General features: G+C 42.9%; 1 protein-coding gene across 2 annotated transcripts; it reads left to right on the plus strand.

The window, feature by feature from the left end:
* Positions 1-1,471: 1,471 nt before the first annotated feature.
* On the plus strand, positions 1,472-13,278 carry LOC119295297 (protein translocase subunit SECA2, chloroplastic-like). 2 transcript variants are annotated; one of them, XM_037573695.1, is made up of 30 exons: positions 1,472-1,829; positions 1,919-1,988; positions 2,089-2,153; positions 2,245-2,365; positions 2,760-2,851; positions 3,014-3,079; positions 3,363-3,427; positions 3,513-3,600; positions 3,695-3,760; positions 3,855-3,970; positions 4,528-4,618; positions 5,410-5,493; positions 5,623-5,715; positions 5,804-5,899; positions 5,988-6,073; positions 8,281-8,359; positions 8,429-8,542; positions 8,688-8,783; positions 8,861-8,924; positions 9,023-9,312; positions 9,785-9,840; positions 9,957-10,074; positions 10,179-10,259; positions 10,581-10,660; positions 11,279-11,333; positions 11,427-11,496; positions 11,570-11,759; positions 11,868-11,991; positions 12,464-12,538; positions 12,617-13,278. In XM_037573695.1, exons 1-28 carry the CDS (start codon positions 1,518-1,520, stop codon positions 11,941-11,943), a joined length of 2,880 nt encoding a protein of 959 aa, XP_037429592.1. In that variant the 5' UTR covers positions 1,472-1,517; the 3' UTR covers positions 11,944-11,991; positions 12,464-12,538; positions 12,617-13,278. The 2 variants fall into 2 exon arrangements, with proteins under 2 accessions (XP_037429592.1, XP_037429591.1); XM_037573694.1 differs by having other exon boundaries at positions 11,868-11,939.
* Positions 13,279-13,894: the final 616 nt, after the last annotated feature.

Here is a 13,894-nt window from a genome sequence, read left to right on the forward strand (position 1 = left end):
AATTAAATGAAAAACATAAAATTAAAAAATAAATAAATAATAAAACCAAAACCCCCCAAACTTTTTAGTACCGGTTGATAACACCAAACAGTACTAAAGCTGTCCCCACACCCGGTCCTGGCTCGTGCCATGTGGTGGCCCTTTAGCTGCGGTTCAAGCCGAACCGGTACTAAAGGGGGGGGACCTTTAGTCCCCACCCTTTAGTGCCGGTTACAGAACCGGCACTAAAAACCCTTACGAACCGGGGCTATAGCCCGGTTCTGCACTAGTGCACTTCGGCTCGTCCCATCTCTCTCCTTATCGCCTTATACCTCGCTAAGCATGATAGTTGGCGTGCACAGAGAGTCGTGGAGATGCTAGCGACGATGTTGTCTAGCCACACCATTGATGCAACTGGAGACAATGTTGCAAGCGGGTCACCTGACCGTAGTGATGCTGCAAGCTCCGACCGCCTGGGGCACACCGATGCTACAAGAGGAGCCACCACCACTCGCTCGACGTGTTCTGCCGCCAGCGTGATTAGTGGCGCTGCAAAGGTCGGGCTCGCCTGCTGTAAGGGGCAGGGGCGGTCACCTGGTGCTTCAAGGATGATGTCCCTATTTCCAATAGTTCTAGCGCCGCAAGGCCACATGAGCGCATGCACCATCCAATCCCTTGCCTGGACTTCGTGTGACGCACTACAACCCGTGGTTAGTGTTACAAGGTTTGGTGGCAACAACAACCACTGTTGTTGCAAGGAGGTGGCGATCGATGTAGCATGGTGTCTCTTGCTCATCGGTGTTGCAACCGCATGACCTTTGCGTGCCAGTGAAAATCACGGCTGGTGCTGCAACCACAAAGCATGCAACGTTGCAAGCCACGCCCGACGGTTCAAGGGGTGGTCACAACATCCTTCATTGATCCGAGCAGGTGTTCGCGACATCCGCCGATGCTATGAGGTGCGACCATGCTGCAAGCTGGTTTGATTTTTGGCTTACTACAGCCGGTTGACGCCTAGCGCTGCCCTCTGATATATGGAAAGACATGCTCTTTTGTTATAGAAAAGGGAGAAAGCCTGGCTGTGGAACCGTTGGATTTGCTTGATCAGACGAGTATTATTAATGTGAGACGGTGTGGGCCCCCTTGCTGGACACCAATACTGTAGCCCGTGGGACCAAATGTAAGCCATCCTCCCTTTCCTGCACTCTTCCTCGTCTCTCGCTTTCCATGGCCGCCTCCCTCTCCCCCTCCCCTCCCGCCTCCCTTCTTCTCTCCGCCCCCGCGCCCTGGCTCTTCCCCAACTCCACAACTCGCTTGCGTCCGTATCGTGTTTAAAAGAAAACCCGAGAGTGTATAATATAGAAAAAAAAGGAAAGCCTGGCTCTTAACCGTTGGATTTGCTTGATCGGACGGGTATAATTAATGAGAGACGGTGGGCCCCCTTTTATTAGACACCAAAATACTGTAGCTCGTGGGACCACATGTAAGCCCTCCTCTCTTCCCTGCACTCTTGCTCGTCTCTCGCTTCGACGCTTTCCATGGCCGCCTCCCTCTCCTCCCCTCCCTCCTTCCATCTCCTCCCCGCCCCCGCGCCCCGCCTCTCCCCCAACTCCACAGCTACTCCCCGAGCAAAGCGCAAGAGCAATTGGAGGAAGCCTCGTCCCTTGTTCTGCTCCGCTGCCACATCCCCGTCCCCTTCGGCTTCACTCACCACCACCGCCGGTGCGGCCAAGGCCGGTTCATGGAGGGACCTATGCAGCCTCAACGCCTGGGTGGTGGGCGACTACTACCGCCTCGTCTCCGCCGTCAACGCACTCGAGCCGCCTCTTCGGAGGCTTTCCGACGAACAGGTGGCGTGCCGCGTGGAACACCCCACCCACGGTTCCTGATTCCTAATGGCTTTTTGTTGTGCGGATGATGGATTTATGTGTTCCCGCAGCTGAAGGGGAAGACGGAGGAGTTCCGCGCGCGCCTGGGCCGCGGGGAGACGCTCGCCGACGTTCAGGCAGGTTGGTCCCCGTGCTGTTCCTGTTACTGTTAGTGTTGCATTGCAGCGTTCCCTTCGAGCTGTCGTCTGAGATGCGTTGGTGTGTGTTTGCTTCTGTCCAGAGGCGTTTTCTGTGGTGAGGGAGGCGGCAAGGAGGACGCTCGGCATGCGGCACTTCGATGTTCAGGTATACCAGCTTTGCTCTGTTAGGATGTTCAGGTAATGCACGAGTTTGTTTGGGGGTGATTGAGCTTCTTTGATTGATGTTTTTGTGTTAGATTATTGGTGGCGCTGTGCTCCACGATGGGTGCATTGCGGAGATGAAGACTGGCGAGGGGAAGACACTCGTGTCGACCTTGGCAGCTTATCTCAATGCACTGACTGGGGATGGAGTTCATGGTACTGTATGCATTTAGATTATTTGCGTTTTGCCAATCAAAAGTTCTGACTTAAACTGTACCATTTAGTCTATCATGGCATTGTGCATGGATGAGCGCAATGCACACGCTCGTTCTTTTGTTCTTAAATACCACCATATTCCCCCACCGTAGTTTGCTAAAATCATACTATTAAATAATTTATGCATGAGTATATATAAGATATTTTTTTTACTCGGATTATAACTCTCGCCTGTGTTTGTTGATCCAAACAAAGATGTTTATTCAAGGTTGGTTTGTTGATATTATACATTGATTTGATCCACTTTCCACATTTCCATTGTTAAACCCTAAACAGGCATCCATGTCCTAGGTCCCACTTCTTTACATTTATAAGCACTGTAATCCTTTTTCAGTGGTGACTGTAAACGATTATTTGGCACAGCGAGATGCTGAATGGATGGGCCGCGTTCATCGTTTTCTTGGCCTAACTGTCGGTCTAATTCAGGTATACTTCTACATAATGCTGTTGTCATACTTTCTAGACTCCCTTATCGTTCTAGCTTGGAACCAGTCAATTTCTGCGCTGTTACAGTATTTTTATATAAACGTATGATCGGAGGCAAACATTTAACCTTCTTTCACTCTTTCATCTGTGGCATATGCATAGGCAGGTATGAAGTCTGATGAGAGGAGAGCCAACTATATGTGTGACATTACATACACTAATAACTCGGTAAGATGCTCAGTAGAACAACAACTTTTAGATAGTTCTATAGTGGCTATTCATCTGAGGACCTTTCTTCTTCTTGCAACTTGGTATTATATGTTAAAGTTGTCTTCATTTCAGATTAAAAGTAATAATAAAATAAGTTGTCTTTGAATCTTCTACGAGAATCTGCCTGTGAGCTGCGGCCATACTTGTTAATGAACCCATTACTTGCTTATCTTGGTTATGTAGTACTTTATGGTGATATCCCAATATATATAGGTTCTCAAAGACTGCTCATAACCTACAGGAGCTTGGATTTGATTATCTTCGTGACAACTTGTCACGTAAGAAAGAACAGTTAGTCATGAGATGGTACATTCGAGGCTGTTCCCTCTCACTTTTTCAGAGCTATGATTTGTTTATTTGTTAATTTTCTGTGTAATACACAATTTGGTAGGCCAAGACCATTCCATTTTTCTATCGTGGATGAAGTGGACTCAGTGCTTATAGATGAAGGAAGAAACCCATTGTTAATAAGTGGAGAGGTTTTCCTCGCTATTTTTCTTGCTAACCCTGTTCCTCCTATGCCTGGCCTGTCAAAATGCAAGATGTTCACCAGCCTTTTCTATCCCATATTAGGATAATAGAGAAGCAGCACGGTATCCAGTTGCTGCTAAAGTTGCAGATCTTCTCATAGAGGGTGCTGTGAGTATTTTCATGTTGCTTGAATTAAAGTTACAATGGTCATGGTTTACTAATATTTCCCACTTATAATCATTATTTTGATTTATTTCTGCAGCATTATACTGTAGAACTGAAGGGCAATAATATAGATCTAACAGAGGATGGAGTTACTTATGCTGAGACGATTCTTGGGACCAATGATCTGTGGGATGAGAATGATCCGTGGGCAAGGTGCCATCACTGTCTAGTTCTTTTCTAGCTTTTGTCTGCAAGGTGCCATCACTGTTTATTTCTTTTGTAGCTTTCTGTTCAGTGTAGCTATTCTGCTCTATGGATTTATTGACAGTCAACTCAACATTTAATATACAGTTCTGTTCAAGTATTAAAATTGCCACGGGAGAGATGGCAACAACTGTGCCCATGAATTAGCCAAGCAAACCCAGATCAGTGGTAGGAGGGACTGTCTATATGGGCCAACTACCACGGGATTTGGCGCTGCTGGTGCTATCTGATTGTAATGACCGTGATGATATTTTAATATAAATGCAATCTTTTCCCTCAATATTTTTTTTGCCTATCAGCAACCCAGAAACAACACAGTTCTTCCATGGTAGTCTTTCCATTTGGTTGCTTGTCACTTGTGCACGTTCTTCCCCCCTTTCACTGTATATTCAAATGGTTGTTTAGAATTAGTGTTAAATTATGCAACCGCATGTGAGGTGCGACCAACTTACTAGCAACTTGGACATGCGACATGACTCTGACCCTAAACTTGTCGAGTGCTTCAGATTTGTGACAAATGCATTGAAGGCCAAAGAGTTCTACCGCAGGGATGTACAGTACATTGTTAGGAATGGAAAAGCTCTCATAATTAATGAGGTACTATATCAATTTCAAAATTGCTTATTTGCCATATAGGGTGACTTTTTTTTTGAACTTATATAGGGTGACTTAGTTCATTTCTTTTTAAATAGTGGACTGAGACGGACATTCCATGTTTTATTTGAGATCCAAAACCTTTTTTCTGTTGATAATTATACAAGTAAGCTTATGTTCAGCTTCACAGCAGTTTGTTTTTGCTACAACATATCTTCTGATGATATTACATATCTTCTGTCGGTGCACTAGTCAATCATAATCCTTGATTACTAACCCCACCCCACCTACTGACTCCTTGAAAACCTGATAGAACATAGGAACATATGGTAGTCCTCTTCTTGGCTTCAGTCCACAAGCTCAGTGGATCATGCAATCCTTGAAACTAGATAGAACATCGAAACATATGGCATGCCTTACTTGGCTTCAGTCCACTAGCTATTAAATGGATCCAGTGCATGCTATTCTGTTTTGGGGTAAACTATGTAAGGCTATTACCATGGTCACATGAAGCTGAAATACGATGTACTCAATTTTTCTCCTGTTTAATATATCATTTTTCTACCTGACTAAGGTCCATTCTTTTTATCATTCTGATCCTGCTGGGCTGCACCATTTCAATTTAGTAACCTGAGAAAAGTACCACTGTTTTTATCGCCTCTACCATGCTCTATCTCATGCAAAAGATCTTCATGATCCTATATTTGACACTGCCTATTAGTCCATTACAATTGCACATTGGCATATTTAGGAAGACTTTGTTCTGAAACTATATTCCTAACTTTTTTCTCCAGCTTACTGGTCGAGTCGAACCCAAAAGGAGGTGGTCTGATGGTATTCATCAAGCAGTAGAAGCAAAAGAAGGCCTCAAAATCCAGGCAATCATTGATTTATCCATTGCCAATTTGTACTTATGAACTAATATAAATTTTCTTTTATTAGCCTTGTCATTGTTTGTGAAAGTGTTTGATAGTTTCTTGTATGCAATGCTAATTGCAATTCATCAGGCAGACTCAGTAATTGTGGCTCAGATTACGTATCAGTCTCTGGTTAAGCTTTATCCTAAGCTTTCCGGGATGACAGGTACTGCTAAGACAGAGGTACGATATCTACTTGACCACTTCCTGGATAGTTTCTATGTTCATATTATTTATGCTCCGCTAATATGATCATATACTGGTTCTGCAGGAAAAGGAATTTCTGAAGATGTTTAAGATGCCAGTCATTGAGGTGCCCACGAATCTGCCAAATATACGGGTGGGCTTACCTATCCAAGCTTTTGCGGTAAGGCTGCTGAGAAGTGAGATCATACCCAGTATTTTCCTTTGTTTATGATGACAAAACATTTGATGTCTACTATTACGTTTTGTAGACTTTAAGGGGCAAATGGCAATATGTCCGGGAAGAGGTAGAGTATATGTTTCAATTGGGCCGTCCTGTTTTGGTTGGAACTACCAGGTATATTTTCCTTGCAACCTAGAAGAAATCTAGTTTGCACTGCATTGCATATTACCAAACATAATGCTCCCTCTATTCCCAGAAGGAGGGCGTGACATTTTCTGTGCAAAGAACAAGGTCCAAGGCAGCCTCGCACTTAGCAAATTTGCCGATAGTCGGACACTTTTGCCCCCGGTAAATCGCTCATTCATTTGAGAACTAATAGCACGCAGCGAACACCCGTAATCTTCTCACGAGTCGGGCTGCAACTAGGTCTCCCCGTTGTGTTTATTAGCAGAGTCAGGCATGCAAACATCCCTGCATGGGCTCGCTTTCCCCCTCCCGTGCGCTTACCACACCATGCAAACAGATTCACACGCCCGTAATCTTGAGAGGAATTTCAGTTTTTGCAACTCTCTTACAGATAACCACTCCTCGTGAACACATCATTCCAGCACCCCGTCCTCTTCGATCAATCTGAGCGCGTCCATGTTGCTGGTATCATAGAATGAGGAGAAGCTGCACAGGTACAGACTAAGAGCAACTCCAATAGCTCCGTATCCTTAAAAAAACTACCGTTTACGAGAAGTTGAGGCAAAAAAAGGCCTCCAACAGCTCCCTTAAACTCGATTTTTTTATGGGATCCCGTATAATTGCCCCCAACTTCCCTCACGTTTATGGGAAGATGACCTTCCTGTATAATTTTGGCGGGCAGGAAACTGCCTGAAACTTCACGAGTGGAACGCCGGGCTGTCACCGCGCCGCTGCACCGGAACGCCGCCGCGGGCGCCGGCCATCACCTCCGTCATCGGCGCACCACCGCCGGCTCCTATCCAGTCGCTGGACCCCACCGCCTCCGCGCACAGCTTGTCCTCCGCGCCCGCGCCCGTCAGCACCGCTGATTGCCGCCCTTCTCCACCGTGACCGACCACCGTCGCCCCTCTCCTCCTCCGCCACCAGCTTGCCGTTCAGGCCACAACCACCGCGGCAAACGCCGTATCCGCTCCTGCCCGACCAGCAGCCGATGTCTCCATGTTCGGCCGACCCCGCCGCTGCCGCGCCTCCCATGTCCCGCACCGCTCCGGCCGCTGTCGCCACGCCCCCAATCGCCGTGTCACTGACATGCGGGGCCCAGCTCTGTTTAATGGGAAACAGGAAAAAATATTTTAGGGGAAGAAATTCTACAGGAACTGAGAAAAGTTGGTGTTAGACAACTTCCCTAGATTTCATGGGTCACCACATAAAATGACTTTTACGGGAAGTTTTTTACAGGAGCTATTGGAGTTGCTCTAACAGTGGAGAGATGCCAGTAGCATAGTTGGCACTGGGAGCAGCGATGTTGAAAACAGAGGTTTCTGCTGAAGTGCCTGTGGGCCTGACGGCAAAGCGTAATGCTTTGCTTGTGTCGCTTTATGCTGACGCCATTTCCCCCAAAGTTTCCTGCATGCCGCCATTGTGTTGTCAGTCGGCCATTATGTTGACATTGTCGGCCTTTATCAAAGCTAGCAACTTTCGCAGCAAAAGTCATTGACTCATTGTATAATTGTCTGCTTGGGTATGGACCGGGCCTGATTGAGGTGTCCTTGGATCAAGTAGGCTGGGAGCACCACAGGGGCAGGAAGAAATAATCTTTTATCTCAGGAACTTGGGTTTATTTTTTGCTTGCTTAGTAATGGTAATGATGCTCTCCTTATGAAGTGGGCACGTAACAATATAGATATAGTCAATCGCAATAATAACCTATCTAAACTGTACTCCCTTTGTTACAGAATGTAGGGTGCATTTTAACTATCCAATCCATGCTTTGACTAACAATTAAGCCAACAATGCATGAGGTATGTTATATAAACTTGATAACATTGGATTCACATTAGAAAAAAACACTTTCTTGTGATTGTGATTCTGTAGCTATCAATAAAATAGTGTACAGAATTTACGGTCAAAGTTCAAAATTGATCAGTCAACATATGGCCCTACATTTTGCAGAGGGAGTGGATAGGATACCAATCAATGAATCTTTATCATAGGAACCAAAATATTCATGAAATCATATTACTTGTCTGGGAAGAAAATCTGTCTAAATCTTATGGGGGCTGTTGCTATAATTACCTCGCCCGTTGGTACCATTCAATGTTCATGGGCATGGACACTTGATTTTACAGTAATTTAATTTCTGCATGTGGTACGTTTGTGGCATTTGGAATTAATGGCATATATACCCATTCCAGTGTTGAGAGTTCAGAATACCTGTCGGATCTTCTTAAGTCTCGTAATATTCCTCACAATGTACTTAATGCAAGACCAAAGGTATGTAAACTCCTGATTTAGTTTAACTTATTCTTCCATGTTTGGAGCTAATCGAATCGTTCTCGGCAGTATGCTGCTAGAGAAGCTGAGATAATTGCACAGGCTGGAAGGAAACATGCAATTACAATTTCAACGAACATGGCAGGCAGAGGGACAGACATCATTTTAGGTGGCAACCCTAAGGTTAGTATTTAATCTCTTCTCCTTTTTTTGGGTATTTAATTTCATCTCTTGTTAGCTGTCTTCGTGTATATATATGTGAAAGCAGAAAGCCAGTAGAGACTTTTCTCTCCAGGGCCTGATCAGTTCACTTTTCTGTTCTTGGTAGATGCTTGCAAAAGAAATTGTAGAAGACAATGTACTTCCATTTCTGTCGCACGACACCCCAGATGTCGAAACTGAGGGGGAGTCCACATCCCACAAGGTGATTATTTCTGTGAGTTTTTAGCCGTCCTAAGACTCCAAAGGTGTTTCTCACTGTCACCTTTCGTTTTTTGGCAGGGTCTTTCCAAGATAAAACTCGGGCCATCGTCACTAGCTCTGCTTGCCAAAGCTGCAATCATGGGTTAGTAATAAAGTGTTGGACTATCAGTGGTTGTATGTTCTATAACCTGTAACAAGGTTTTTTTATTGCGTGGCTCACTCCCCCATGTATTCTTGTAGCAAAATATGTTCACAAAAGTGAGAGCAATGAATGGTCTTTTCAGAAGGTGAAATCCACTATTATGGAGTCAATTGAAATGAGTAATACAATTGGGTTGGAAAAACTACAAGAGCGCGTGGCTGAAGTGACTGAGATGTACCCTCTTTGTGATGCAATAGCACTTGCTTATGCGACTGTCTTAAAGGATTGCGAAATTCATTGTTTTGACGAGGGTGCTGAGGTGAAGACATTAGGTGGGCTTCATGTAATAGGAACTTCTTTGCATGAGTCGCGCCGAATTGATAACCAAGTAAAACACTCTTGATGCTTCAGGGTACACTCAGTTAGGCATGATGCTTAGGCTTGTTTGTCAGATGTGATTTGAAACTAAATAAGTTTTAGCTACCATGACTATCTTTGGGGGGAAAATAATTTCAATAAGCTGCTTAACGTGGGCACATAAACGTAGAATCAACTGGCATTAAATTACAAACAGAATCTATTAAGTTCTGTCTTATTCCGTTCTGTTAATTACGTACATCTTACTGTAAATAAATCAATTTTCATTTTATTTGTGTGCTGTTTCTATCTCTTTCATGGCTGCCAGAGTTCTTCAAAAGCATCAGATGCAAACTTTGTGCTTTTGATGCAATATGTTGTCTGTCTTGTTGAATTGGTGGATTTTGTCAATTCTTTGAATAAAAACTTGCTGAGAATATAGTTCTGTGTGATGAAATTTGTACTGCCACAGTTGCATAAAATCTGCAAGTTTTTTTCCGCAGTTACGTGGTAGAGCTGGCAGGCAAGGTGATCCTGGTTCCACGCGGTTTATGGTGAGGTATGTCTGTTCCTGAACAAAAAACACTTGTGTAACACTAAACTATTGTAGCTATTGTAGCATCTGATGATCCTTTTACTTGACAAATCTATGTGTCTCTAACTTTGGTCAACTAGCTTACAAGATGAAATGTTCCGGAAGTTTAATTTGGACACAGAATGGGCCGTGAGACTAATATCAAGGATAACAGATGGCGAAGACATAGCGATCGAGAGCAATGCTGTTGTAAAACAGGTCAGATTACATTTGTTGATATGCTAACATTGATACCTTTTGTTTTGGGATCACAGTGTATTGTCTTGTACTCTTGTTTACATGCATTACTTCTCAAAATGCAGCTTCTAGGCCTTCAAATCAATGCAGAGAAGTATTATTTTGGCATAAGGAAAAACCTTGTTGAGTTTGATGAAGTCTTGGAGGTATATAATTTCTCTCAGTTGCTATACTTCTATACTGTTGTTTCATTCCCTGATCGTTATGCTAAATTCCAGCTATTTTTTGGTTTTGTTCTTTATAAAGTTTTACTGGTCACCGCAGAATACTGTTGATATTAAGGCCCTTTGATTCATTTAAACCATGATGTTTGTATCTAAATGAAAAGGTTACTGTTTTTATTGTTCTTAGTTCTTAGTGCCGCAGCTCAATTTCATACACGTCAGGGTTTAAATACTGAATTGGTTAATGTAATTTCTCCATTTCTTGAATTCCCTTGTTCATGGAGTATCATTCATATTTGATAGGTCCAAAGAAAGCACATCTATAGCCTTAGGCAGGTGATATTATCAGGTGACTCTGAAAGCTGCAGTGAACAAATTTTCCAGTAAGTTTGGCATCCTTAATTTGAAATTTATTTAATAAAAAAATTCAAATGAGAGGTAACGAACATATTATAAGATACAACATTATTTTATATAATATCTTAAGAGTAGAAATAATACATTATTGCTTATGCGGATTCAGGGTAACTTGTCAGAAGCATATTATTAAGTAGTACTCCCTCCGTCCCATAATAGTGTCAAAAACGTTCTTATATTATCGGACGGAGGTAGTAGATGATATGCTGATATTTAATTGTGAGTTTTTAGGAGTTCAGGATTTATTTATCATGTCTTGTGCTCCTGTGAACATGAGATGCATTGATGCTCGAGCACTGCCCTGATAGGTCATAATTTCTTTGATTGCATGCTCGCTTTTGTCTCAATTAAAATCACTTTTCCTTGTTCGTCAGTTCAGTTTGCGTTTCCTAGGACACCCCTTCCATCTGATGCTAAAATCTTATATTGATCTTGTTCAGAATGTTCATCTTTTACTTTATCATCATCACTATCCAGCTATCTATTCCTCTTTATACAAAATGATTCAGTTTTTAAACTTAAATCATTTATCTCTGAAAGTTTTTACCCCACCAATTACATGACTTCAGTTGAAATGCTACTAGGTACATGCAAGCTGTAGTTGATGAAATTATTCTGGGAAATGTTGATCCCCAGAAGGTACTTTATCTTGCCCTGATTTTTATATATCATTTTTAGAATTTCCTTTTGGTGTGCTATATGTCAGCTGTTCTGATTACATTTCATTTTCAGCCACCTAAGACGTGGGATTTGGCAAAGCTTTTGGATGAGTTTGCCAGTCTAGGCGGAAATTTGCTGACAGGTAATAAGCCTAACTATATAGTGAATTCATGTTCTTATGCAGTTAACTCTTCTGACTTTGAGATACTCTGCAGAAACATTCAAGGAGACCCAAGAGGAAGACCTACAATCATCACTTGAGCAAATACTTAGATATGGCTCTGTGGAGGTCGATAATTTTGTTCTCCCAAACATGCCAGTGCCACCTAATTCATTCAGGGGAATTCGTAAGAGAACATCTTCAGCAATGCGATGGTTTGCCATGTGTGGTGATGATACATCAAAGTAAGTTGTGATGTAATCCCGTATATGTTTTTCTTCAACATGGTGTTACACATTCACCCTCAGGTATTCATTGTTTCTCTATACTTCATCTATGTGATAAAAATCCAGGAAAGGGAGATATACAAACATTGTCAATCTTCTTCGGAAATATTTTGGGGATTTTCTAATAGCTACCTACCTGTAAGTGCTGCAAGAGTCCCGTTATCATGATGCGTACATCAGGGGAATAGAGGTTTGCTTCTCTTACGAATATGTTTATGTGGTCTTGTCAGGGGATAAAGCCCCACTGAGACCTATGTGTTCTTTGTGGAGGTCAAGGTCATATTCTTTCTTGGGTACTTTGCTAGTGATGTTGCAATCTGCATAGCATTTACTCTGTTCTTATTTCAAGTTCCCATTCATTTTTATCACGTGAAAGTTCTGTTTGTGAAACCATATTATTTACTCTCTCCGTCCCATAATGTAAGACGTTTTTGCAAACTATGTTAGCTTGCAAAAACGTCTTGCATTATGGGACGGAGGGAGTACCAACTAGCATCAATTATAGTTACAAATAAAGGATCTTGATTGTGGCGTCATGGGAATGCATAATGGATGTAACTTTGGCATTACCTGACAAGTTATATGTTTCGTCATGACCATTTTATCTTTTTCTCATGTCAACACATATTCTTATGTAATCATGCAACTCTGTTGAATTGAAGAGGGAAGCACTCCTGAAGACACTTGATATGTTGTGGAAGGACCATTTAGTTAACATGAACAAGCTTAGTTCTGCGGTAATTTCAATATTTCCCTTTAGACTCCTTGATCACCACTTTTCTGTCATTGACTCAGATTTTATAACTTTTTACTAGGTGAATGTCCGGAGCTTTGGGCACAGAAATCCTCTGGAGGAGTATAAGATTGATGGCTGCCGGTTCTTCATCTCAATGTTGAGTACCACACGACGATTGACAGTCGAAGCCCTACTCCGTTACTGGTCATCTCCAATGGAATCTGAAGAGATATTCAACACTGCGGATCAATAGCCGAGTAACATCACATCTGATGAATCTTTTTCCTCAAGAGACTGCACACCCAGATACTTCTGATGCATGGCCAGTGCAATCTCATATTGTTGGAACGTGTTTCCTGTCTAGATTGCTGGCTTGGTTCCTCATCAGTGGGGAAGTCTCTAACACAGGCTTGACTGGGATGGCAGCCAGGTGACATTAGGCTTTCTGCTTTCATATGGATGGCCACCCCCCGCAGTCTTAGATATAGGTTACAAGACAATAGGCATTAACCAGTATCTAGTACTAGTAGATTACTCCAGCAATGAGTTAACTCTGTAGAAAACGCAACTTGATATAGATGAAGTGCAAACAGGGGATGCATATATTACATAACTGGATCTAGGTGATGACGCACACATGAAGTGCTCATCAGTTTTTACCCGTGACAATCAGAGCTTCATTATATGTTACAACTCCAAGTAAAATACAGATTCGCGCACATTGTGTTGTCGTATCATACATATATTTCTGTTCAGTCTGTACTATTTTGTGAGTGAAACCTTTACCAAACAACTCAAGTAGTGACACACTCGGCCCAAGGCCTCTCACTTGCCTATCATCTCTTGCCAAGTAGGAACTGCATGCATGCAGAGTATCTGGCTTGTGGACACGGAACTCTTGAGGCTGTCCTAATGGGCAGGCAGCATTTGACATTTGTCAAGTCGCTGCTTTTGATGACGTCATGATGACAAGGCAATCAAACCAAACCCATGGCAAATATTTCAACTCTCCAGATACTTTGCATCATAGAATCACTATCAACATTGGTATATTGGCATGAGCTATTTTCACATTGGCTGCCGACTAGGGTATTCTTTTTTTTTTGGCGGCTTCCTTACATTCCGCATATTCCCTCTGGCATTCTATATTGCAAGTGTCGCGCGAGCAAGTAGAGAGGTGGTTGGCACGAGTGACACTGCATGATGATAGCGCAACGTGTCACGGTATCACGTATACGCAGCTACGCTGTCTTTTCTACTTTGGATCTTCCCGGCGTAGCTATCAGGCATGTGTTCATTTCACATAATAAAAGGCAGTAGCAGAGTAGAGTATATATATTTTCTTACCTTTCACGCG

This window comes from Triticum dicoccoides, chromosome 4B (genome assembly GCF_002162155.2).
Source record: "Triticum dicoccoides isolate Atlit2015 ecotype Zavitan chromosome 4B, WEW_v2.0, whole genome shotgun sequence".
NCBI lineage: Eukaryota > Viridiplantae > Streptophyta > Magnoliopsida > Poales > Poaceae > Triticum > Triticum dicoccoides.